Below are 24,345 nucleotides of genomic sequence, written 5' to 3'. Positions count from 1 at the left end.
TGCTGAAACTACTCGCCGAATAGTTCCGCCGTTTCATCACGAGATGGCGCCACTTGCGCCGACCACCTCGTGACGCCATCTCGCGGAGAGATAGTGGAACTATTCTGCGAGTAGTTTCAGCGTTTTCCACAGAGATGGCGCCAGTGGCACGGCAGTTCGCTTCGCTGTCGGTAACGAGTTTGAACACTAATCGAAGAGATGGCGCCACTAGTGGATTTGATCGACGCTATTTAAAGGTCCAAATGAAATTTAAAACAAACGTAATTTTAATTGTAACTGTGCATTCGGGTTTAATGACTAATTATTACTTATCGTAGCAAATTAAATTTATTGAGAAATATTGAAAATTGTAATGAACAATACATAGAATGTAATAATAAGTGTATTATAATTTATGTAAGGTTAACGTATTGTTTGTGACAATGAATAGTGTGGAAGAAATTATGACTGATATTTATAACACTTTAGTACAAATTAGATATCCGAAAATTACTACAGCTGCGCCTAGTAATGTAGAATCGACGATTCTTAATGGAGAAAATCGAGTTCTGCTTTTATCTTGGCTTCTAGCGGAGAAATCTCCATCGACTGGTTTTAAATTGGGAAAACTAAAAGGCGTTACTTTAGAAGGTTTTATTTCTGTTACGACTAAGTATATTACATGTGTATGTATTTAATAGATTGAGTAATAATATTAAAATTTTGTTCATAGAAGAGTTATTGAAACATTATTCCGAAATTGGGATTTGTACCGATAAGAAACTGTTACTGGTATGTAATTTATTTTGTCTCGGTTGTTTTATTCACATAGAAAGAAATATTAATTATCGTTTACAGGGAAATTGTCCATTAGAAGAACAACTTCCAACTTTAAGATTACTGTTAGATTTTATAAAGTGCATATTCATTGAGTCCTCTGATATCGAGGAGACCGAAGAAGACTCCACTGTTGATGAAATTTTTAATGTAAGCAATTAAAGGTTTACTAACTATTTATGTACATAATCTGTTTATTTTCATGTATACTTTGTATCAGACCCACATCAACGAAGATTCAAATACGATTGCGGGTAATCTTGAGCCAAAGTTAAGTTATTCTGAATCGATGCAATATTTTAACAATATACAAAAGTATATAAATGAACACGATGGATTACATTCTACTTGTGAAAACGGGGAGAATGAACAATCAAAGGAATGCCAGAGTATAGGAAAGGAAAACAAAGAAACTTATCGAAGTTCGTTATGTAATGAGACACAAAAATTTGTAGAAGCATTTTCATCAATTCACTCGTGGCCCACATCATCCATATTGGATGCAACTAATGCAAAGAATAATTCATATTCTTTGGACGCGGACATTAACGACATATATTCAAATTTTTCATCTTTTACACAGGTTTGTGTCATCTTTGATCATGCTTGAACGGTTTAACATCGGTGTTACTAGCTCTAGCAAAATCTTTACTGATGTATTCTTTAAATTTTTAATAATCCTAAACGTTTTTTCTTTATTCAGTTTTTGCAAGCAAAGGAAGAGATATTAAATGCAAATATACCAAACGAAATAAATAAATTAAATACATTGCTGGACAAAATAATCGAAGAATGTGTCATGCACACTGAGGAAGCTATAAATTTAAAGTTTAGTGATTAGTTAATTCGGACATTCCATCGAAAATGTAACCTTTTCTATTTTTATAAGAATAAAAACATTTGTAGGTATTAATAAAACCCTAATTTATTCAAAGCTCTTTTTATAGATTTATCAGAAATACATGATAACGATCTTACGATCTAGGTCGCTCCTTCTTTTCCTTGTAAAGCGCGAGCAATGATACATTAGCGACTTTTATTACTTTGAACCTGACCCCTGGAATGTCACCCACCGCATGACCCTTACGACCGAACCCTGCAACCAGGACCTCGTCGTTCTCCTCGATATTATTCAAACAACCGTCCCTAGGTACGAACGCTGTAATCTTCTTTCCGTTCTTTATCAGCTGTACCCTGACGCATTTGCGGATAGCTGAATTTGGTTGTTTCGCTTCGACGCCACTGAAAAAACAGTTTCCTAAATAATATAGCTCTATTCCCTAAGTAATATACACTGCTGTCTGAGAGAACTTATAAGAAAAGAGACAACGAAAAATGAGGCGGCATAATACATACACTTTTTCTAAAACAATGCCCTTGGCATGAGAAGCACCGCCAAACGGATTAGCCTTCCACCTAGTTCCCAAATGAGCTTTCTTGTAGTCCTTGTCGTTCCAACGTTGATCGCGTCTGTGATTTACGTGTTTACGCGCAGTACGGAGACCACGAGGTTTACCTGTAAATATACAATCATAAAGTAAGGTTACGTTTTATACCTCGCACTCGTTTTCACTTTCAAATTTCCTATTTGCGAATCATTGCTGTGCAACAACACGGTATACAAAATCCAGTCAAGTATTATAAGGTGACGAGTGAGATATCGAATAGTAATTGTGTCGAACAGTTTATCATCCTCACACACTGTACACATGCAGGCACGTTGGCTTGGATCTAATTTAATACGATGTATCACTTAGGGCTATATTATCTAATATCGAACGAAATTGTAATTAAGGATATTAGAAAACCAATTAGAATGTTACACAATTAGTAATCTATGTATTTTACAGGTTTGAACGTAATTAATATTAACGTCGGACACCTACCCATCTTGCTCGGTATGCTACACAACCGGAAGAGGTCTGATTCTTGTTAACGGAAATCTGAACTTCGATTTTCGCCACATTGGAAAGTAGTATACCTTTTTTTGTAGCCTTGAGTAATTCAAATTTCATAGATGGAAAAACAAATTATTTGCGAATAAATCTTCCTTCTAGTTCGAAGTACAGATTTTGAATAATGCTTATGATTTCTGTATATTTACATGGGAGACTGAACCTCCTGATACGCGCGTAAAGTAAATTTTTTCAAAAGTGGTACAGTCAATGGACAGAAAACATATTTAGGTTTTGAATTGTTGTCCAACATCGTAATAATTGGTCCACTATTTTTTAAGTTGTATTACCTGAATTCCAATGAACCTGATATCCTTTTGTTTTCATTAAATTGTATGTATCAAATTGCAAGTGTTATCCTATATCCTGTACTTAAGTTTATATCCTATATTGTAGGTGTACGAATCATCGGTTACTTAGGAAATGGGAAAAATGATGCTTTTGTTAAATAAGGGACAATATTTCCTACAACGATGACGACTACGTAGATGCAATAAAACGGATAACGTTTCATAGACCTTTTGGAAATTAATGTTCATTTAATGTTTAAGGGTTCATTAATGATGAGGTGTTCATTAATGATTGAGGGCTCGAGAGGATATTTTAGGATGTTTTTATTCAAAGAAAATCAACGAATTGTAAATGATGACTTTTTCGCGCTTACTGTTACTTTAATTATACACCCACGTTAAATGAAGATTAATTAAATTTAGGACGGTGTGTACAACGATTATAACAGTTACAGTAATGATACGCTTTACAAGATCGAGTATTAAATTTTGCGCTGTACATAATATTACATAACATTTATTACGTTTATTTACAATTAGCATGATTATATAAAATTTCAGTATCAAAATATAAAATTATAATTTGTATTTAAAAGATATTTTTACAACTGAGTAACGCAGAATAAATTAGTTGTATTTATTATCACTAATTGCATATATATGTAGAGCATTTATTTTATCAACAGAACGATGATGAAATTTTACTAACGCAATTGCAAAATTACATTTTTGCAACTAAAACTACTTAAGTCAAATAGAACTGCAGTAAAAAAATAAATATAGTAACTAAAGGTAGATAATTTAACATAGGAGTGTGACACGTTCGTTGATTCGCGGAAGTCAATGAACATAGTTATTTGCCCCTCGAACAACAATTCTCATTTCGATTGCCAATCTTAAATCGAAAAAATATTAGACTCTGTTGCAATGTTATAAGCCGTCTAACTATATCTCGGTTTTTTCGAAGATTCATCACTGTCTTCTCCTTCCTCCTCTTTATTGTAATCGAAAAACATTGTGTGCTTCACCTAAATAAATAAAAATTGTGAGAAAACCGTACACGATTCATAAATTCGTGATCGAATTCTTGATTAATCATACGCTCACCTCGCTTTCCTCTCGATTTTTACAATGCTCTTCGTTACACTTACAATTGATGTTGCATAACGTTTTATGTTTGCGACACGTGCAAAGGCGTGTAGCGCATTGCGTTTTACAGCCGCATTTCATTTCTCCATCCGATGTTCGTTTCACCGTCGTTCGATTAGAGAATGAATCTTTAGTGGAGTTCTAAAAATAAATATACAAGAATATTCTCACATAGAAATTAAACGTTAAAAATATTAAATCAAGTTCAATTTTATAGTATAATATTTCTATGTATTTAAATTTGATGGACTACCATAAGCTTTTGTATACGATTGAAAAGCGGCGTTTGTTTCCAATCCGGATCTTTTTCAATATCATCAATTTCGCCAATACTATCATCCAAATCAAGTTCAATTATTTCTTCGTTCACGGTTTTCGACATTTTTGGTTTTATATTTTCTTTATCTCGGGCTTTATTCAAAACCTGAAAAATCCATAAGGCATAGTTTCTAACATTTTTATCAAAAATGCTGGTAACAGACTTAAAGATATCTATTTACATTTTGTTCCAACTGTTGACACTTTCGTTTGTAATGTTCTAATTCTTTTCTCAAATTGCATAAGTCGTCACTTTCGTCAACGTTATGTGTGTTATTTAACGTGAGTTGTCGTGACATACGCCTTTCTTTCGCCTTCATGCGATACTCGTTCAACTGCGACTGTATGAGCGTATACTTTTCCTAAAATTACACTTGGTTATTACAGATATAAGAATTTTTACTTTCAAAATCGATCTCTCTGGTTTTGATTAGACACTTCGTGTATCAATGGAAATATACACACCAGTAGTTCATTATATTCGGATTCTTTAATAAATTGTTTTCTTCTCTCTTCGGCAGTACGTTTAAATAACATTTTGAAGACGGCTTTTGCTTCTTCCATGGTACGTACTTTTTGCCATCTCGTATGCGCTCTATTTTCTAACGAAATAAGTATAGATATATATTTACAGTACATGTGGCATGAATTCAACATAATTAATGCGACGCCTGCCTACCTTGGTCCGACTCAATTATTTTTTGTTGTAGATCAGCAATTTGTGTATTACGTAACTCTAAAAATTCATCAATTTCAGCTATTTTTGTTTCATTTACCTCACTACTGTTTCGAAATTTTTCTAACATGCGAGCCAATGAGGCTCTATCTTCCATTAGTTTTTCAAGGGAGTATTCTGCATCAACAGTGCTCTCTAATATCTCAATTTCTTGAGTCACCCAATTTTGAATTTCATCAATGTTTGTCCTTAATTTTTCTCTCCTCATTATTGCTCTCTTTTGCAGGTCAAGAGCTTCCTAAAAGAAAGATACAAAGTAAAATTAATTAGTCTTTAATTAAAGCGCTACAAAAAAGATCGCATCTAATTGATTACTTTTAATCGTTTGTTAACAGCAAAAGCTTCTTCCATTTTCCTTTTAAACACAAGTTCCTGTTTGCTTTGCCATGTCCTCAAACGCGTCACTTCGTTCACTTGTTTTCTATTCTGATCTTTAAGTCTGTTTACTTCCTTCTCTTTAGACATCTTCCACTTAGTAAATTTATCAGATTCATTGCGCATTTGCCGAATTAATTTCACTCTTGTTTGTTTTAAAAATTGCATTTCGTTCGATAGAACTTTTATTTGTTGATCTTGTTTTTGTTTCGTTTTGACTATTCTGTCTTGCTCCGTTATCTTTCGCTGTAACTCTGCTATTTTTTTCTCCAGCTCTTGAACTTTCTTACGTCTAGTTTCTGCTAGTCTATAAAACACCCAATAATAAATGAAAACAGTGAAAAAGTATAGCATTAAGTGATTAACAATAATCATAAACGAATTAAGATTTCTTACTTTGAGCTAGCATTATTTGCCTGAATATTTTGTAGTGCTTGTAAAAGTTCCTCCCTTTCGGTTTGGAGAGTTTTTATTTCCTGCTCCATTTCTTGTATTTCTTTTGAATAATCAATCATTTGCGAATTCTTTAAAAGCTGAGATATAAGACTTTCTTTGATAGCAAGTTCTTGATTGATGTTTTGTACTTCATTGTGCCTTTTAACTTGAAGCAATGTATGCTCTTCATGTTTTTCATCAAAATCGTCCAAACTGTCCGGAGACTCTGTTTCATCTATAGGAGTATGTTCTACCTGCTCTTCGTTATTAATTGTAAATGTATTTGCATTATCACACGATATTTGATGATTTATAAGTTCTTCCGACCTTTCCTTCTGGTCTTTTTCGATATCTGTTTAACACGCGTAAAAGAGATAAATTGATACTTTTCTTAATTACTCATTGGATATTTCATGTAATTAATACAGAAAAAAACAGTTACTCCATCATCCCTTGATAAATAAATAAAGTAATATGATACCTACCAAGAATTTTGAAATACAAAGCTTCTAATCTTGTTCGGAACTCATCAGGTTTATCAGAATTGTTGTCCAAATCATTTAAAAGTTGTTTACATTCTTCCAATATCTTTGTCATATCGTTCTGAATTTTTTCCCTAGCTTGTTCAGCTAATTCTACTCGCTCGAGCATAATTACAGTTCCCATTAAATTAGTGTTTAATTGTTCCGTTAAATCCCGTATCTTCTTTTGTAAAGATTGATTTTTCGCTTCAAGCTCTTGATGTTCGAGCGGACAACAAGTCTTAATTTCCTGATCTACTAATGCGAGCCTTAATTCTTGTACTAATTTGTTTAATCGATTTATTTCTGAAACCTTTGGATCTTGATTTACCACAGGTTTATTTTTTATTTTACGAGCTCTATCTGCATATCTGAGTGTACTCAAAGTTTCATCCAAATTATAATCTGAAAGAATTTTAAGTAGATTGCAGCTTACATTTACAAAAATTCTTACTAATATAATATAATTCCTACTCTAATTTTCATTTTCTGCAGATAATAATGGATACTTAAAACTTCAACCAATAATATACATAGTAATTACCTGCTGGACTGACACAGGCTATCATTAGTGTTACAGAATTGCCCCCAAGAGAATCCTGTAGCAATCTTGTCAATTTACTATCTCTGTAGCCAACAAATGAACTAGATCCGTTCTCTCCCAATTGAGATATAACATTTCCTAAAGCTAATAAACCTTTATTTATATTAACACCTTCCTTAAACCTTTCGCCAGTTGCTTGTGTCTTTTTACTGCGTTCAGAACCAGCTAAATCTACTAAATGGAACTTTGCTGTTGTTGCCGTGTTACTAAATTATATTTCAACAGAAAAAAGGGGGTGTTAAAAACGTATTTCATAAATATAACATAACTTAAGTTAAAGTTAAGAAGAATTATCTTAGCACAATACGTACGGGTCATCCTTTTTCTGTTGATGAATGCGTACAGAGAATATTGCATGACTTCTACTGCTGTGTGCATTCATTGCTGTGGCAGCTGTTGCACGACCTAGAGATCCTTGCATTAAGCAATGTAATGCTTCTGTTGCATTTGTAATTTCTTTCTCTACCACTCCTGTAATTTTTATATTCTTTCCATCATCTCTAATGTCCACAATGCACTGACTTCGTTGTTTGTCAGCCAATAAATCATATAGTTGTTCTTGATACAGTTCTACAAAAGAGACTGTCGTTTTATAACACCAGTCTTCCTTCAATGCAATTGTGTCAAAAATATCCTGTACCGCTCTTGGTATAATACCCTCGTTTTCATTTTCAACATAATTTGTACCCATTGAATGGGTTTTACCGCTTCCTGTTTGGCCATAAGCTAATATAGTGACATTGTAGCCTGAAAAATGTAATGTTTGCAATTACAATGCATAACTTATTAAAACAATTTATGGAATTATAGATATGCCTAAGCATATACATTAGCTTACCTTGAAAAATATTTTTTACCATGTTCTTAACGGCAGTATTATAAAAATCCTCTTGGCCGATATTAGGTGGAAAGACATAATTAAACGTAAAAGCTTTATCCGTATTACGTATAACAATTTGTTGCTCACCGGGAACAACATCCAAGCACATCTGGCAACCTTGTTCAACTTCAGTTTGTACTAAAGGACGAATGCGTACTGCAACTTTAACTGTGTCATCGCTCATCTATCGAATAATATCAAATAGTTTTTCAGTACAGTTTCCCTCCAAAATATTCTTGTTACTATAATTAGCAATTTAAACTTACCTTTACTTAAACAAATTAAAAAAAAAAAAGATTACATGTATAACGTAATTTTACAACACTCGTAAATAAAAGAAAAAATGTACATGTAATTTAAATAAAGTCAAAATTATTAGTAACTATTTACCTTCAGTTTGTTTGTTGTAGAATAACTATTTTAAACTGTTTATATTTATAATAACGTAATAATAATGATAATAATAGTGATAATGCTAATGATTTTAATACTGTGACGTAGAAATTAAAAACGTAAAATAATAAATTCCAAATTGATCCTTTATAGATCCTAACAAATTTGTAATAACCGTTCGCGTCTCCGTTTGAAATTATACCACAGATTAATCTAGCTATAGAAAGGCCATCGTGACTCTCTGATCAGCGCCGTGGTGGGGTTTGTTCGACGACACAGTGAAAGAGATTTCGTTGCCTTTAATATCTTCATTGAGAATATCTAGGTACATATAAATTCAGCATTAAAAATCTTAATATTTTAGTTGTTGTATGCTAAATGACAAATAATACGATCGCACCTATCTGTTAACATAACTTTTAATCACTGTATAATAATAATAATAGCATCAAAATCACGTGACATGATTTACCAGATTTTTCATTGAAAATTATATTATGTGTATTTTTCAGATAATAGCGTAATTTCATGCGTTGCTGTAGTATCGGATAGTTTTATAAAATTAACGTCCAATTGATGATTCTTTTGTACCATTTGTAAATTATAGCCTATAACATGGCTTTTAGATCGTTCTTACATTTAGGTGATAATATGTATAAATGGTATGGTATTATTTCACTCCTGAAACTCTTGCGGACATGTAAATTTCAAACTGTACTTATGAAATTAAATATTATTTTTAGCGTTTTTACAACTGTACAGTTGAAACCGACAATATATACGTTTGGAGGTTGTAAACAAATTAGAAATTTCAATAGATCTAAAGGAAGGACAAAAACATCTTTTTCAAAACCATCTTTATTGAACGGTGCCTCTAAAAAGCATAAGGAACACACAACCAAGTTGTTGAAACCACTTACCTTTACCATCATGGTAAGTAAAAGAATAACTTGTATATATGGCCAGCTACAGAAATAATAGTTTTGTTTACACTGAATTAATCTAAGTATAATCCATTTTTTTTACATCGTAAGTTTACCTGTTTTCATCAACCCAGTTTAGTGGGACAACGTTTATCGCCGCTGCCATTTGGGAGTATGAACGTATCAGGGAGAAAACTTACAGGATGATAAGAAATTACAAGCAATGGGGAATCCATGTTTGTATATAAAAGTTTACATGCACATAATATTTATGAAACTTTGTTGAGATGTTTATTATATTTAGCGAACAGGATGGAGACGTAAAATGGAAACATGGTGGAGCAGTTTATCGGAAGGAGACAAAATATTTATTCCAATATGTTTTCTGAATGTGCTAGTGTATGCGTCATGGCATATACCTGCACTTCGACCGACAATGTATAAATATTTTTGCAGTAATCCTGCATCAGGTAAATGTTATACAAAATGTTCTAAAATTATCTATACAAACTTAACTTACGGCTAACTTATGGTTAATAATATAACTAAAGTACTGTCTGAAGAGATCTCTCTAAATGCCATACTAAAAAATAATAATAAAAATGCAATATTTGACATAGTTTAGATAGAAAACTTTGGAACATTGTACATTTTCAAACATGTATTACAACTTGAACGTTAAAGAATAATGAATTGTTTACTTTCAATTAAGGTAGTTGTTGGCCGATGCTATTCTTAACATTTTCTCATTATTCATTTCTTCATTTACTGGCCAATATGTACGTACTGTACAGCTTTTGTACTGTTGCTGTAACAGTATTGGGTAAAGAACAATTTTTGGCACTTTATTTAACTAGCGGAGTTATATCTAGTTTTTCGAGTCATTTATATAAAGCTGCACTTGGGATAAAAGAGCCTTCATTAGGAGCTGTGAGTATTTATTACAAAGACAAAATTCCAATGCTACATATGCATTGTTTCAAGTAGAATATTTACATTAATATTAACTATTTATCTATTATATAGTCAGGAGCAGTAATGGGTATTTTTGGATTTATATGTACTCAATTTCCAAATATGTACATGTCCATTGTTTTTTTTTCTGCTATACAATTTACGGCTAATACGGTACGTTAATTTTTTCTCTGTTATATAAAGATTAATTTTTTTTATGAATCAGATCAAAGATCATTTAATAAAAGTATTTATACTTAGGCTGTTAAAGCTGTACTGGGTCTAGATATCTTGGGATGCCTCATGCGTTGGCGACATTTTGACCACGCAGCACATTTAGGTGGAGCCTTTTTTGGAATGTAAGTGGATCTATACATAGTTTTTAGAAGTGCATACGTACCTCTTATTTTGTTCATTACAGATTTTGGCAACTATGGGGTAATGCTAACATATGGCAAAAACGAGAACCAGTATTAGTATTTTGGCATCAACTTCGTGAACCACCTAAGTGACATTAATACCCTTTTATTATAAAATTAATACCAATGTACTTTATACATTTTTAACTCTGTAAAAAATTATAAAAATTACAAAAATTATTCGAAGTGAGATTGTATACAGAGGAAAATAAATTTATTTTCTCTTTTATAATTAATTAAAAACTGATAAATAATTAAAAGATAAGAGAGGATTGAATAATAAATTAACATCATGCATAATTTTTATTTAACTATAATTTTTTTCTCTTTTAAAGGAATTATATATTAGACATTTATTTTTTCCATACTGTTATTATCATCATCAACATTATTAATATCATTATCAGCAGCAGCAGTAGTAGCAGCAGAACAATATTTTTTTATTATATAAAAGTACATAATTGTGTTAATATATTTTCCTGATACCAAAAAGATTTAAACTGAAAATAAGTGTATTAAGATTTCAGATATTTTGCATGATGCTTAATGTGATCTTCAATAAATGTAGAAATGAAAAAATAACTGTGATCATAGCCTTCTTGAAACCTAAGAACCAATGATAATCCAACATCCTTTGCAACTGATAGCAGATTTTCTGGTAATAATTGACCATCTGTTAAAAATTTGTCTTCCTTTCCCTAAAATTACGCATTTTATTTATTACAAGTATTTACCTTGATTATTTATATTATACCTGATCAATTAAAATATCCAAGGGAGGCCCATTATATTTTTTAGCCAATTCTGTAGCATCCCATTCTTTCCATACAGGATTAGATTCTGTTCCGCCCAAATAATTAGAAAAAGCTTTTTTCCCCCATGGGCACAAAATTGGATTACTTATAGGTGCAAAAGCAGATACTGTTTTATATAAGCCTGGATTTTTTAGAGCACATATCAGTGCTCCATGCCCACCCATACTATCAACAGAAATATGTTCAAATAAGCTGAACAATTCAAAACAACTAATCTTTTGTTAATGCGACAATATAAAGAAACAATCTCTTCTAATTTTGAAAAGCTAGTGGAATAGGCTTATGAGTAATTAAGAACTAAGAGATCAAACTATTAAATAGTATTTGTTTTACCTATGACCCATTATGGATTGTTTATCTGGTAAAACAGGAAATTTTTCATTAATTAAAGCTGGTAATTCCTTGGTAACATAACTATACATCCTGTAGTTTTTCTTCCATGGCTCATTCGTTGCATCAACATAAAACCCAGCACCAGTTCCAAAATCCCAATCATCATCTTCCCCAGGTATATTTAGATTGCGAGGACTTGTATCAGGTGCAACTAAAACTACCCCTTGTTCGGAAGCATATTTTTGTGCACCTGCTTTCTGAATGAAATTAGCTTCTGTGCACGTTAAACCAGACAACCAGTAAATAACAGGTACAAGACCTTCTTCAACTTGTGGTGGAAGAAAAATTCCAAAATTCATTTTACATCCCAATTCATAGCTATAAATATAAAAATAATTATTTCATATGGTATTTGCAACTAATAAATCGACTACGACCTTGTATGCGTTTATAAAAAATTTGAATGTACAAAAAAAAGAATAAAAAGTTCACATAATATGCAGAAATATCCAGAGTACAGGACAGTTCAAATTTAGGATCAATTAATTTAAAAATGCTTAGAAAGATAGAAATTTTACATAAACATTCGCAATTGTTAATATTTAACAAATTTATAATAACAGTACCTCTCGTGCGAATAAACTTTCTGCCACCCGCCAAAGACCTTATTGTTAGAAATTTCGGTAATATTTGGCATCTGAAAACATTTTCGAATATTTTTATCTTTTTCTATCATTTATTATTAAATGGGGTTAGATACATTCATAAAAATGTTCAACATAAATAGATAAATAAATAAATATATATATAAAATTTTGCATCATTCAGAAAATTAATTTTATTCAGTTAAGTCATTTATTTATTATACTTCCATTTAGTGATATACTTAAAATAACAGCTAGACCTTAGTTTAAGAAGCATACCTTGTTTCGTGAAAAAAATTGTACGTTGGTGCCCTTTAGCAGACTTTGAATCGTTATGTGAGCCGTAATGCGATGAAAGTATCTGTTACACGTTATCAAATATACCGATAATAGTATTTCAAAACATTAATGCATGCACTTTAAATTCGTGCTGTGAATTATTTATCGGTTGTATTAATAAGAAAAAAATATTGTAACCTCAAACTGACCGGTTTGTTCAATTTACATTAAGGGATTCTAATATTATTTCTATAAATTTCATTTTCAATTGTACAAACAATCTCGTTAAGAGTTCCATTATTTTTTAATATTGTTTATAATGCTTACTTTATGTACTGCTTGTAGATGTACGATATCATGAAAATATTATCATGGTAAAAAAATTATACTAAAAAGATTTCTTCGTTGATTGTGCTCCTGTGCAAGATTTTACGAATGGTTGATTTTGTTTTGCGTTCCTCTTTGATATACTCCTCATTGAAACAGCTGAAATACAGTAGAAATAATATTAAATTGTTTATCAATTCTCTTTGATAAAGATATAACTATCCATTTAAATTAAATAATATAAATTAAATTGCTTGCAATTCAGATATACAGAGTGTTTAGATATTTATGAATAACAAGATATAAGTGATATATGTATGTTTTCATAAAGACTATAATACTTTCAAATACTGGTTCTATGTTGACAACATGTCCAATATTTTCTCTAGATGATGCAGTAACACTTCTGCGATTTGTACTTTTTAGCGGACATTCTGAAGAACTTGTATTACTGCGAGATTGACTAGATGTCGGTGACTGACCAAGTACCATTACAGATGGTAATTCTATATTTTCAGCTTGTAACAATTTTTTAATATAAGGCTCAACTTCCACATGCTGAACTGTAAATTCTGCAATATCTTGTAATATGATAGAATTTTGTTCTTGAAGTTCACGTAGTTCTATTTCTTTCTATTAATGCAAGTAAATTGAGATAAATTTATAAAATATATGGTATAGCTATAATCTAAGATATTAGATACTTTACAAACCTGCTGTGTAAGTACGGTTTTGTCCCCTGTTGTTTCAAACAGTTGATAAATACTTTTTTTAGCATTTTGCAAATTTCTATCAGCTCTCGATATTTTTTCTTTTTGATCACAAATTTGTTGTTTAAGATCAGTTAAATGATGAGTTTTATTTTCGTTACTTTCTTTAGCCTCTTCTATATCTTTCAAAATTTGTATATAATCAGTTTGTATTTTCTATTCAAGACATTTTATGTGAGAATTTAATATATATTTTATTCTTTAAAGTCATCTTAAAAATTGATATATTGTACTATTCAATACCTGTAAGTTTTCAGTTAAAGATTGTAATTCTTCTTTCTTTTGCTTCAAATTCTGTTCTGCATCCCATAGTTCATTATCCAACTTTTTATGCTCCTCTGAGATGGATTTATCTTGATCATTTACAGTTAAAGTTACCTTATATTTGTCGTTACAAACATTTACTACTCTTAATGTATTTTCCATGGCTTGTATTTCATCTTCAGTTTTTCTAATTGTTTCATCCAGTTTATCACCTTGTTCTTGTAAAAGATACCTCTCTTGCGCATTTTGGATCTTTAGATGTGTGGTATTAATTGGTGTACCATCGGGATTAGTACCTAACAATGCCATAACATTGTCATATCTAGCCTGTAATTGTTTTATTCGAATTTTTCTCTCAGCGATGGCAATCCTTGACTCTGAACATTCATTATCAACAATTCTTTTCTGAACAATTAAGGATTCTTTTTGTATTGCAATTTCTGCTTTCCGTTCTCGTATCGCCTACAGAATGATAAGACTTTTAGCATCTTTAATAAAAAGGCACTTAATAGTTTTATTTTCATAGAAAATATTACATAAAATACTCACTGCTTCCAATTCAAGTTTATATCTCTCCAAATCATAAACATTATCTCCAATATTTGATGTCATTTTTTCCATCTGTGACACTTTAAGTCGCAACATGCTTTCTTCCACTTGCTTTCTCTCGTAACGATCTTGAGCAATTTTTAGTTGTTTTTCCCCTGCATTCATTAAAAGAATGAGATCTTGTCTCTTATTTCTCAAATATTCTAACTGAGTATTGTCACTTGCTAGACTGTTTGATATTTTTCTCATATCATCCTATTAAGTAAAAAATACATGTTTAATGTATATTTTATTGAATTTGCCTTATAGTGAATTTACTTTTGAATTACATACTTCTAAAGTTGAAATTTGTTTTTGCAATAATTTAGATACTTTCATTTTTTCGTCTAAAATACTTTGAAGCTTCTCAATTTTATTTTGTTTTTTCTCAGCTTCGGATTTGTCATACTCTTGACCTTTTAATCTGTTCAATTTCATTTGAGACCTTTGAACTTCATATTCTACTTGGTACCATAGTTCCTTTTTCTCATCGAAAATTTGCTCTTCTTTAGCATACAATTTGTCTAAATATTCTGATTTTTTATACTCTTTGTCATATTGCATTTTAAAAATCTTGCTTTCATTTTCCATATCTTTTATTTGATTCATTGCACGTAAATTTGCTGCTTGTAGCCGATTCATTTCCTTTATCATTTTGGATTTTTTTCTTTCTTGTTCCTACATTATGATAATATATTATTTTACATGCCATATCTAGTAACCATTATTTATTAACAAATACCTCAATCATATCTTCTAATTCCTTTGCTTTTTCTTCAATATCTACTTTTTGACTGCTAATATCTTGCAATTTCGTAGTCAGTTCAGTTATTCGATTATTTATTTTCTCTACTTTTGCACATTTAACTTGAATTTGTGATTCCTTGTATTTTATATCGGTTCTTACTTGTTGCACGCGTTCGGTCAATTCTTTCATAATATTCTTTTGTATAACAAGCTAAAATTTCCAAAAGGAAAACAATTTTAAAGAGAACAATTATTTTATTAGTTTATATCTATACCTTTTGTTTATATGTTTACCTGATTTTCATATGCACTAATCATTTCCTTCATTTTACTTTGTTCTTCTTTCATTGTGGTAAGATTTTTTTCCAATTTTTTAATGGATTCTTGTACTTCTTTATTACTCTCAATCTGTTCCTTTAAAAATTTTTCGGACTCTTGAAGTACTTTCTTCTTATCTTGAGAAACTTCATGTAACGTTTCAATTTCCTACACAAAATAGTGAATTGTGATGTTAAAGTAATCTTTAGTAAGTTATCATTTAACATTGATTGATAATCGAATATTTTGTCGTACTTGAATAATTTTTTGTATATCGTTATTTCTTCGTTGTAACATAATTACGCTCTCTTTCCACCGATTAAACATCTGCCGATATTCTGCTAATGCCTGATCGTACAGCGTAGTTGTTCGCTTAAGAATAATTTCCATTTCTCGTGCCTCGTTAGTCGTTTTAATAATTGCGTCGCGATATGTTTGTAAATCTTTACTAAGTTTCTGCCTTTTCAACTCCAGCCCCTAAATTACAAAAAGTCAAATACGTGAAAACAAATTGGCAATTAATATATACTACGTATCATAATAGGTACATCATTTTAAAATTCCACCTTCCCTCTTTTACCTTATACTCTTTTAAATCCTCTTTCATATAGTGTTCTATTAATTGATTATTATCTTCATTTTCATTCAACAATTGCTCCCATTCACGTAGATTTTTTTCATCGTATTTCAGTGTATTTTTCGATGTTTCTATTTTTTTTGTCATTTTCTGTAATTCTTTTTCAATATTCGAAACGATTTCATTCACTTCCCTCCATTCTTTTTGATAACTTCGCGCTTCCTGACGAAGGCTTAATTCAATGTTACAACTCGATCGGTAATGATGTTCTTCGGTTTTAAGTTGTGCCGCATGAGTGTTTAAAAGTTTTTGATTCATATCCTGCTCTGTTTTTAAATTATTTATACGTTTTTTTATCATTTCAATCCGTTCCATTGTAGAGTCAAGCTTGGTACTTAAATCCTCCTTTAATTTCATTTTTTTCCCGATCTGTTAACAAATATAAGATTCGCAAACAAAATCAATGTATGTAGTACAAATATAATATACGTTAAATTTCAATAAAGCTATTTATTTATCCATAATACTGTGCAAGTATTATTATGTATATATATATATATATATATATATAAGTGTACGAGTAAAGCGTACAACAAATATAAACAAAAGAATTTATATACGTATACACAAAGCAAAATTATTATGATAGAAATAATTGTATTACTTCTTCTTCGAGTAGTTTGTTCTCTTCATTTGCTACTGGTATTCGAAATCCATCTTCCCATCCTAACTCGGTCAATACCATATCTATATTATTATTTATAGCCATGTTTGCTTTTCACGTTTCTTTTACGCAATTCTGTAAAAGATGAATAAATACGTATTCGAAAGATTTAATATAGAGAAGAAGCGTTTGTAATTTGCCGTCATGGCAACCATATTATATCAATAATGATAGTGAGGTGAGTTACAGCGATTCGTTGAAAAAATTTTAATTAAATTTAGCATTCATTTTATCATAACACTTTTGATACTTCTCTCGCATAAAAATAAAATATTTGATAAATTGCAAATTTGTAGGAAAAATATATATATTCTTGTAATATGCTATAGACGCGATCAAGGGAAATTATAGGGAACGCTAGGTACAACCGTGAGGGATATTAGTTTTTTCTAGAGCTCGCTATCCCTAGAATAGTAAAATTTTGGTCCTAGAGTTTATTGTTACATAGTATTTACATATCTGTAAAAACTGTCCTACTTTAGCATTTTGATTTGATTATATTAGATTATCATTAAGATCATCGTTAAGATCATAAGCAAGATATTCAATGAAATCAGAGTCATATATCCCGCGTTTCGTTCCGGTTTACGGCAGGGAATCTTATATTATAGATGGAAATGCTATTTGCAGAATCGTTTGTCAGAAGATAAGAGTGGGGTTGACAAGTATTCCGTACAACCGTGTAACTAGATGTAGTGGAAACGTGTTTCCCGTGTTTGACGCGAGACGAGAGTACGAAAATATTGGATAACAATGGCGGACGAAGAACTACCATCGGGTTGGGAAAAACGTTTAAGTAGATCTACTGGTGGGTTAGATTATTTAATACTCGGCAAATAATTTAAAAATAGTTTCACCTAATTTTCGAATTTTCCTTACCATCGCTCTTTCTTCTAAAAATTACGTTTCTCATTGCATCATCTGTAGCATAGAAGATACGGCCGGCACTTTTTCATGTAATTAACATTACTTTTGGTAGGATTTTATTGTAAGCACGATTGTTAAAAAATTATAAAAATATAGCAGTTGTGTATTTGTTTTACTTTTACCACATCATTGTAATTGTTCGGCAAATTATGGCATTAATACGTATTAAAAAATGTTTCATTTGAGCATGTCAAAATTCTAAACTATTTCATAATTTAAAGGCACGATACACTTTGATATTATTATTTCATGCATTTTTAGGTATAAATTAAATGTTATCACTTACGTACAATAATATATTCTTTTAATTCTAATATATTGTAAAATGCTCTATGGTTAAGATGTCATTAATTGTTATCGTTTTTATAGGGCAGCATTATTATTTAAATATTTATACTAAGGAAAGTCAATGGGATAGGCCAGATAAACCAGCTGATCCATCTGGTAATAGTAAAGGAGATGGTCCGGAAGAAGTTCAGTGTTCTCATTTATTAGTAAAACATTCAGGTTCTAGACGACCATCATCGTGGCGAGAAGAAAATATTACAAGATCAAAAGAGGAAGCTCTTGAACTTATTAAATGTAAGATGGCAATGAATTTTATTATATATTTCACTTTACTAATATCACTACGTCATATTCATTTTAATAGTACAGACTGGTGCATTGGTTTCAACTAATTTTACGACATTAATACAAAGTAACTGACCAGTGATAATTGAAAATACAAAGTAAAGCCACATTACAACCAGTCAGTTTATGTTAATATCATAAAATGCAATAGTCTGTACAACGTGTTGTGTACAAATTTGGTTAGGTAAGGTATGAGTATATGTGTGGGTGTGTGTGTGTGTATAATGGTAATGACCTTATTTTTATGACTTACTTTTATAATTCTATTAAAACATTTAGCTTACAGAGAACAAATAGTATCGGGAAAAGCAACATTTGCTGAACTTGCTTCGAAATATAGCGATTGTAGTTCAGCTAAACGAGGTGGAGACCTGGGACCATTTAGTCGAGGTGCAATGCAAAAACCCTTTGAACAAGCAGCATTTGCTCTCAAAGTTGGTGAATTGTCTTCACCAGTTCACACAGATAGTGGTATTCATATCATCCAGCGAACAGCATAAAAAAACATTAATCTCATATAAATAAAGTATAAAATTCTTCTAAAAAAATTTCTTCAATTTTGCTGGTAAAGTATGTTCACAACAGTAGGAGATTTTTTGTAATTACATTCAGAATCGTACATATTTATTTTAAAAATGAAAATCGTCTTGTGTAAAACTAAATTGTAAATTGTATTTTTTTCTTATGATTCATTGTCTAGTTATATATTTATGTCTTCCAGCAACTCCAGCAGAGGTAGTTTGTTACAAAATTTTGATTATTTAAATCTTTTTCATGGATGTGCACAGTTTTACAGTGCACATTTAAATATAGTAACAATAGCAAAAGTGATACAAAATATAAAAATTCTAATGTCCATATTTAGCAATATTATCTAATATAATTTGCTAATTTTAATTAACATTCCTTAAATGTTAGATAAACGTTGTATGAGATTAACAACCATTTTTATTGCTTTTTGTTTTGTTTAAAATGCAAATTATTTTATTTAAAAAAACAAATATTAACATCTTTTATGTTTACATTTGCTGGTTTATTGTAATGTAAGAAACACTTATTTCTTGCATCAGTTCACAATGCAAGCTTAAATATTCACAAATAAAAAGCATGAGAAACGAATTTTAAAACATTTCCTTGTATTACAGTAAAAAATTGAATTATTGTTATTAAATTAAATTATTAAATAAATTTCAAATTAAACATTTTTTCCTACTATGATGAATTTAATATTAATCAATTAATTAATCACAAACATATATAATCATAAAGTTTTTGCTCAAGCATAGACAATTACTTGTAACATAATTTTAGTGTTATTGCAGTTTGTTTCATAAATAGATGTATTACTTTTTATGGCTCTGTGGACACTTATTTGTGATTGAATTGGAGTATTTTTATTTTACCTGAAAATATATAATCATCGAATATAATAATTTAATTTTCATTTATGTTTGTGCTCTAGATCTGATTGCAAGCCACTTTTTATTAAGCTCTAGACAACGTGAATATTTCTACATTTCCAAGTTTTTTTAGAAGTTAAATTAATTGGTATTGAATTACGGCAAATACATCACTTGTATTTTTCGTTCTGTTTTAATATTTTTATGAACATTTTTCGAAACCTTCAAATATCATCTAAAACTGTTCTTATTAAATAACCATCACTGTTTACAACATTCTTGGTATTTCTAGTCTACCATCCATGCTGAGAATTTACTGTGTTTCTAAAGACTGTGAATATTTGTGGAATACATTCTACTTGTTGTAGAAACATATGTGTTATTATTGTAATAATTATTTCTTAATTTATACATATATGTATTTTATGTATGTGTGAAATACTTTGTTCCTTATAGAAGATATACTACAGACTAGGTATAATGCCAATTCCTAATGCAATGCATTTATCCAATTAATGGAATAACACATTTAAATAATACGAATTAGCTCATTGATCTTTTTTTTTACGTATAATGAATATTTGTGGATTATGTTTTTATTAGAATTATACCTTATAAATAAACTGCTATTTTCTTAATAATAGTAGTCATGATAAATGCATTATTCTGTTAAAAAAAAATGTATGCAAGAAAACTTACGAGAAACAATGAAATACACATAACTAATATGCCGCACTTACTTCATTTTTATCTTAAAATACGACCGAATCTTTAAAGGTGTATTTCTTTTTTTTCTCGGTAATAAGCATGAGAAGGTGATTCTGTTTTTCAGTATCGCTGAAAGTATAACGATATCGACATAAGCTATGGAGTGGTATATTGTTAATGCGCACGCTACTCAATGCGTTATATACGCATGATCTACTATTTATGTATACTTAATGTCCTACAACCAAAGGAAATCCGTTATTCAATCACTTCCCTCTCAGTTGGGAACCCCACACGAAACTTGTTTTAAAACCATTATATAATCATACAAGTATGAGCGTATATTATGTTCGCTTGTAACTAGAGGTCAGAATATGATTGGCGTAATGTTCTAGAGGATGTTGCGTATCCACAACGTTGTACTCGTTGTAGTTAAATATAAACGATTATCATGGTTCACTAGGTCAGCTTAAAGGTGACAAGCCTGTACCACATTCTTTCTAGATCGCTTTCTTTTCATAAAACAACAAAGACCATTGACTATTAGAAACATGCAAGGAGAGAGATAACGTAAAAGGTCTCAGTTAAGAATAGTATTTTCTAATTTAAGTGTGTAGTTCATTGTTTTCTCCCTTTACTATCTCTACTACTATTACTATACTACTACTACTACTATTACTACTATTACTATTATTTTTATTATTATTATTATTATTATTGTTATTATTAATATTATTATTATTATTATTATTATTATTATTATTATTATATAGCATATAAATTTACTTATTAAATTAGATAATGTACCTACTATTCTTGAAGTAAATAATCGTTGACAATCGGTAGAGTTGTTTAGTATCATTTTTAACCATTTTAGAGAAATATTCGTACAAATTGGTCACGATACTTGAAATAAGACACGCACATTTGCAACGATCGCGTGATGAAGATCGTACGGGTTACTCTTTCCCTGCACAAATGTAACTTATTTCGTTGGATCAATTGTGAAACAAAAATTACAAAAAAACGAGAGAAATTGTGAAATAGAATATGCTTTTGACGCACGAATTTAATAAAGCCAGATATTATATATCGTTGTACCGGATAGAGTATGCGCGCAACTTAATTGAATTCAACTGCTTCGTTGAATTTGTCACGTTAAATAGCATTACTGTTAAACTGTACAGTAAAAGTTCCACGGTCATTCTAAAAGTTAAATTGTGTTGTTTGCGTTGGACCATTAGTTATAAAATCATTTACATATAAATCTTTATAAGTTTTAATTGTAACGACCATTTTAGAGTGCCATTATACGTGTACGTATCTCCCATTTTACTTATTTATAATTATTTATCTACGTACAACGTAAATGTATGTAAATGATTTTATCATTTGCGTCAGCGGTTCATTTTGAATAAGACAAAAAACTCGTTGGAAAATCGATAATTTGCTCTTCATTGTAATCTTTACAGTTGTTTATGTACATCTTACGCACCGAATTTACTTTTCTGTACGTCAGCAGAGGAAGGAGGACGTATGTAATTTTTAATTATTTCGTAACAATAAATATGCCAGTGATTATAGAAATGGCTAAAGGAGTGAATCTCTTTTATGTAGAAATTTTTACTCAGTTGATGTTTTGGACGAACTTGATCAACTATCTAAAAAACAAATCCTTTCATGATGGTTTTATAATCGTTAACACGAATCCTATGTAGAAAATACGTGTAAATACATGACTATTTAATCGGTGGAATCTATAGAATTTGTTTTCAATTCACGTGTTTCTTGCCTTGATATCGATTTGACAAAATATTTTTTTTATAATTGACACTGTGATATCTCTGTGAAGATAATGACTGATTCAACAATCAGTTTATCTTTTACATACCTTTTGACGGGTAGGATTAACGAATGCTTTGTAAACAATGGTTTGTTGGCACATTTGGGATAAACCATAAAAGTAGGGCCATAAATACTTCACTACCCAAATCGGACATCTAAAGATGAAATTAAGCTCTATTATAAAACTATTTATGACAGTATAGGGGGAATACCCTATGTAAACATTACTCTTTTCTCATTTCAATGGCATTCAATTTCAAAATGTTTTTTATCACAATTTTCAATTCCAAATTTCATTAGTATTCAATTTTATTTTTGAACATTTTATGTTTAACCTTCTCCAAGTTCTAATTGTTACTTATTTAAGATATTTAACATCGTCTACGATTACTCAATGTATTACAAATATCTTCATAAATAGGAATCTAGCAGGGAGATAAGTTTGAGATATGAAATATTCAGGGATATTCTACGTGTAGGTGTAAAGATAGTATAATGTAATAATTTTCGAAAGTTATAAGTAATAGCTAATCAAATCACTATTGAAGTTGAAGTATTTCCTATTTACAGAGTTGTATAAATTTCAGATATTTTTACCATTACAAAGTGTATTGTAAATACGTCACGAACGTGATTTACATTTTAAATTTTCAACTTTTTGGGTAGTATCACATTCATTCGTATACTTTTCAAATACACGTGTATACCATTATGTGTTTTCTGTTTTAGCAGTCCAGAAATAATGTTAAAATATGCGAGCTTATAACTAAGATATACAGTTCGAAAGAATTGAACTAAAAATATTCTGATACAATTATTTAAATATCGTAAATATTCAGGTAGATTACATAGTAGATTATTTGAACAGCTTAGGTTGCTAAATAACCATTCTTTAGCGGTAAGACTTTATATACACTATTTGCTCTCAGTTGCATTATATTTACATTCAGCTTGTTAGAACGCATTGTCAAGGTGTGGCCCTGATCGTTACTTGTCTTCGTTCGAGTCTTATTTACTTCTCTCAACTAAGTAACAATGTTTACAAAACATGTTGCACAGAGTAAAAAAAGTTAAATAGTAAATATGCAAGACACGTTGCACCAATTACTTAACGAAAGAACAAATTTTAGTATCTGCTTCGTGCAATCATCATAAAAAAAATAAAATAAATTGCTGTAGTTACGTTGCACCAAACACGTTCGTATTTATAGGATACGCTAAAAATAAAACAAGGTTAATGTCAAGTAAAAATTCTATCCGCCGAATGAACTTACATTGTATATGATTACTATTAAGTGGTTACTTAAAATTTAGCCTATCTATTCTAAAAGTTGATAGTCAATGTCAACCATTTCTCTGTACTTTCGTAAAAAAAAAAAAATCGACGCACACAAACGAGACTCCTTTAAAGAATGTACGTGCACACATAAAATCTAATCATAGGGGTAAGTGTATTTTCAGTTGTTACGTGTCCATCGATATACCTATCGCATAAATAATTACCCACGCAATCGTTTGAAAAAGCGTACGTACTTCGTACATAGAATAAAAGCGAAACAATATGCATCCTGGCACTATCGTGGGATGATCGTGGTGATCTATCGTAGCCTTGAGTAAGTTCAAGTTGCGTTATCGAAGGAGAGTTGCGAATAATTTCCACTGGTGATTCGTGACTGGC

The 24,345-nt window shown here is 30.5% G+C and overlaps 7 protein-coding genes across 8 annotated transcripts; 3 read left to right on the top strand and 4 right to left on the bottom strand.

Moving 5' to 3' along the window:
- Nucleotides 1-403: 403 nt before the first annotated feature.
- LOC143422959 (uncharacterized) lies at nucleotides 404-1,657 on the top strand. Its single transcript, XM_076893954.1, has 5 exons — nucleotides 404-630; nucleotides 713-771; nucleotides 838-966; nucleotides 1,037-1,399; nucleotides 1,520-1,657. Exons 1-5 carry the CDS (start codon nucleotides 423-425, stop codon nucleotides 1,655-1,657), a joined length of 897 nt encoding a protein of 298 aa, XP_076750069.1. The 5' UTR covers nucleotides 404-422.
- A 58-nt stretch (nucleotides 1,658-1,715) lies between these two features.
- On the bottom strand, nucleotides 1,716-2,778 carry Rps23 (ribosomal protein S23). Its single transcript, XM_076893953.1, has 3 exons — nucleotides 2,703-2,778; nucleotides 2,173-2,332; nucleotides 1,716-2,058 (listed from the first exon to the last, which is right to left on the bottom strand). Exons 1-3 carry the CDS (start codon nucleotides 2,704-2,706, stop codon nucleotides 1,791-1,793), a joined length of 432 nt encoding a protein of 143 aa, XP_076750068.1. The 5' UTR covers nucleotides 2,707-2,778; the 3' UTR covers nucleotides 1,716-1,790.
- A 1,105-nt stretch (nucleotides 2,779-3,883) lies between these two features.
- On the bottom strand, nucleotides 3,884-8,519 carry Klp3a (kinesin-like protein 3A). Its single transcript, XM_076893672.1, has 13 exons — nucleotides 8,470-8,519; nucleotides 8,038-8,263; nucleotides 7,511-7,946; nucleotides 7,140-7,405; nucleotides 6,560-7,000; nucleotides 6,036-6,426; nucleotides 5,580-5,946; nucleotides 5,208-5,502; nucleotides 4,994-5,130; nucleotides 4,711-4,890; nucleotides 4,464-4,634; nucleotides 4,169-4,351; nucleotides 3,884-4,089 (listed from the first exon to the last, which is right to left on the bottom strand). The coding sequence occupies exons 2-13, from the start codon at nucleotides 8,261-8,263 to the stop codon at nucleotides 4,003-4,005; spliced, it is 3,180 nt and encodes a 1,059-aa protein (XP_076749787.1). The 5' UTR covers nucleotides 8,470-8,519; the 3' UTR covers nucleotides 3,884-4,002.
- A 465-nt stretch (nucleotides 8,520-8,984) lies between these two features.
- Nucleotides 8,985-10,935, top strand: Rho-7 (rhomboid family intramembrane serine protease rho-7). Its single transcript, XM_076893683.1, has 8 exons — nucleotides 8,985-9,134; nucleotides 9,216-9,405; nucleotides 9,530-9,631; nucleotides 9,700-9,865; nucleotides 10,108-10,325; nucleotides 10,422-10,523; nucleotides 10,611-10,708; nucleotides 10,771-10,935. The coding sequence occupies exons 1-8, from the start codon at nucleotides 9,088-9,090 to the stop codon at nucleotides 10,859-10,861; spliced, it is 1,014 nt and encodes a 337-aa protein (XP_076749798.1). The 5' UTR covers nucleotides 8,985-9,087; the 3' UTR covers nucleotides 10,862-10,935.
- A 256-nt stretch (nucleotides 10,936-11,191) lies between these two features.
- On the bottom strand, nucleotides 11,192-12,913 carry LOC143422775 (S-formylglutathione hydrolase-like). Its single transcript, XM_076893684.1, has 5 exons — nucleotides 12,840-12,913; nucleotides 12,543-12,613; nucleotides 11,917-12,294; nucleotides 11,523-11,748; nucleotides 11,192-11,466 (listed from the first exon to the last, which is right to left on the bottom strand). The coding sequence occupies exons 2-5, from the start codon at nucleotides 12,611-12,613 to the stop codon at nucleotides 11,284-11,286; spliced, it is 858 nt and encodes a 285-aa protein (XP_076749799.1). The 5' UTR covers nucleotides 12,840-12,913; the 3' UTR covers nucleotides 11,192-11,283.
- A 192-nt stretch (nucleotides 12,914-13,105) lies between these two features.
- LOC143422767 (coiled-coil domain-containing protein 39-like) lies at nucleotides 13,106-17,224 on the bottom strand. Its single transcript, XM_076893673.1, has 11 exons — nucleotides 17,095-17,224; nucleotides 16,434-16,859; nucleotides 16,109-16,330; nucleotides 15,830-16,021; nucleotides 15,531-15,746; nucleotides 15,083-15,466; nucleotides 14,750-15,004; nucleotides 14,180-14,662; nucleotides 13,880-14,092; nucleotides 13,508-13,799; nucleotides 13,106-13,325 (listed from the first exon to the last, which is right to left on the bottom strand). Exons 1-11 carry the CDS (start codon nucleotides 17,197-17,199, stop codon nucleotides 13,228-13,230), a joined length of 2,886 nt encoding a protein of 961 aa, XP_076749788.1. The 5' UTR covers nucleotides 17,200-17,224; the 3' UTR covers nucleotides 13,106-13,227.
- On the top strand, nucleotides 13,477-19,699 carry LOC143422780 (putative peptidyl-prolyl cis-trans isomerase dodo). Of its 2 annotated transcripts, none has more exons than XM_076893694.1 (4): nucleotides 13,477-13,666; nucleotides 17,766-17,962; nucleotides 18,451-18,663; nucleotides 18,994-19,699. In XM_076893694.1, the coding sequence occupies exons 2-4, from the start codon at nucleotides 17,908-17,910 to the stop codon at nucleotides 19,212-19,214; spliced, it is 489 nt and encodes a 162-aa protein (XP_076749809.1). In that variant the 5' UTR covers nucleotides 13,477-13,666; nucleotides 17,766-17,907; the 3' UTR covers nucleotides 19,215-19,699. The 2 variants fall into 2 exon arrangements, with proteins under 2 accessions (XP_076749809.1, XP_076749808.1); XM_076893693.1 differs by having other exon boundaries at nucleotides 17,749-17,962.
- The last annotated feature ends 4,646 nt before the right edge of the window (nucleotides 19,700-24,345 follow it).

Source organism: Xylocopa sonorina, chromosome 4 (assembly GCF_050948175.1).
Source record: "Xylocopa sonorina isolate GNS202 chromosome 4, iyXylSono1_principal, whole genome shotgun sequence".
NCBI lineage: Eukaryota > Metazoa > Arthropoda > Insecta > Hymenoptera > Apidae > Xylocopa > Xylocopa sonorina.
This window is presented reverse-complemented; position numbering and strand designations above follow the sequence as displayed.

Excerpts from the sequence above, each read along its gene's own strand:
- LOC143422780 (XM_076893694.1), top strand. The coding sequence starts at position 17,908 with ATGGCGGACGAAGAACTACCATCGGGTTGGGAAAAACGTTTAAGTAGA. Across the intron at positions 17,963-18,450 it reads ACGTTTAAGTAGATCTACTG|GGCAGCATTATTATTTAAAT; the intron begins GTGGGTTAGATT and ends TCGTTTTTATAG. Across the intron at positions 18,664-18,993 it reads AGCTCTTGAACTTATTAAAT|CTTACAGAGAACAAATAGTA; the intron begins GTAAGATGGCAA and ends TAAAACATTTAG.
- Rho-7 (XM_076893683.1), top strand. The coding sequence starts at position 9,088 with ATGGCTTTTAGATCGTTCTTACATTTAGGTGATAATATGTATAAATG. Across the intron at positions 9,632-9,699 it reads ACAAGCAATGGGGAATCCAT|CGAACAGGATGGAGACGTAA; the intron begins GTTTGTATATAA and ends TATTATATTTAG. Across the intron at positions 10,709-10,770 it reads GGTGGAGCCTTTTTTGGAAT|ATTTTGGCAACTATGGGGTA; the intron begins GTAAGTGGATCT and ends TGTTCATTACAG.
- LOC143422767 (XM_076893673.1), bottom strand. The coding sequence starts at position 17,199 with ATGGCTATAAATAATAATATAGATATGGTATTGACCGAGTTAGGATGG. Across the intron at positions 14,663-14,749 it reads ATAAACTTGAATTGGAAGCA|GCGATACGAGAACGGAAAGC; the intron begins GTGAGTATTTTA and ends ATCATTCTGTAG. Across the intron at positions 13,800-13,879 it reads AAACCGTACTTACACAGCAG|AAAGAAATAGAACTACGTGA; the intron begins GTTTGTAAAGTA and ends TTGCATTAATAG.
- LOC143422959 (XM_076893954.1), top strand. The coding sequence starts at position 423 with ATGAATAGTGTGGAAGAAATTATGACTGATATTTATAACACTTTAGTA. Across the intron at positions 772-837 it reads CCGATAAGAAACTGTTACTG|GGAAATTGTCCATTAGAAGA; the intron begins GTATGTAATTTA and ends TATCGTTTACAG. Across the intron at positions 1,400-1,519 it reads ATTTTTCATCTTTTACACAG|TTTTTGCAAGCAAAGGAAGA; the intron begins GTTTGTGTCATC and ends TTCTTTATTCAG.
- Klp3a (XM_076893672.1), bottom strand. The coding sequence starts at position 8,263 with ATGAGCGATGACACAGTTAAAGTTGCAGTACGCATTCGTCCTTTAGTA. Across the intron at positions 7,001-7,139 it reads AGCCTGTGTCAGTCCAGCAG|ATTATAATTTGGATGAAACT; the intron begins GTAATTACTATG and ends AAATTCTTTCAG. Across the intron at positions 4,891-4,993 it reads CCGAATATAATGAACTACTG|GAAAAGTATACGCTCATACA; the intron begins GTGTGTATATTT and ends GTGTAATTTTAG.
- Rps23 (XM_076893953.1), bottom strand. Across the intron at positions 2,059-2,172 it reads GGCATTGTTTTAGAAAAAGT|TGGCGTCGAAGCGAAACAAC; the intron begins GTATGTATTATG and ends CTGTTTTTTCAG.
- LOC143422775 (XM_076893684.1), bottom strand. The coding sequence starts at position 12,613 with ATGCCAAATATTACCGAAATTTCTAACAATAAGGTCTTTGGCGGGTGG. Across the intron at positions 12,295-12,542 it reads AAAGTTTATTCGCACGAGAG|CTATGAATTGGGATGTAAAA; the intron begins GTACTGTTATTA and ends TTATATTTATAG. Across the intron at positions 11,467-11,522 it reads TGGATATTTTAATTGATCAG|GGAAAGGAAGACAAATTTTT; the intron begins GTATAATATAAA and ends GCGTAATTTTAG.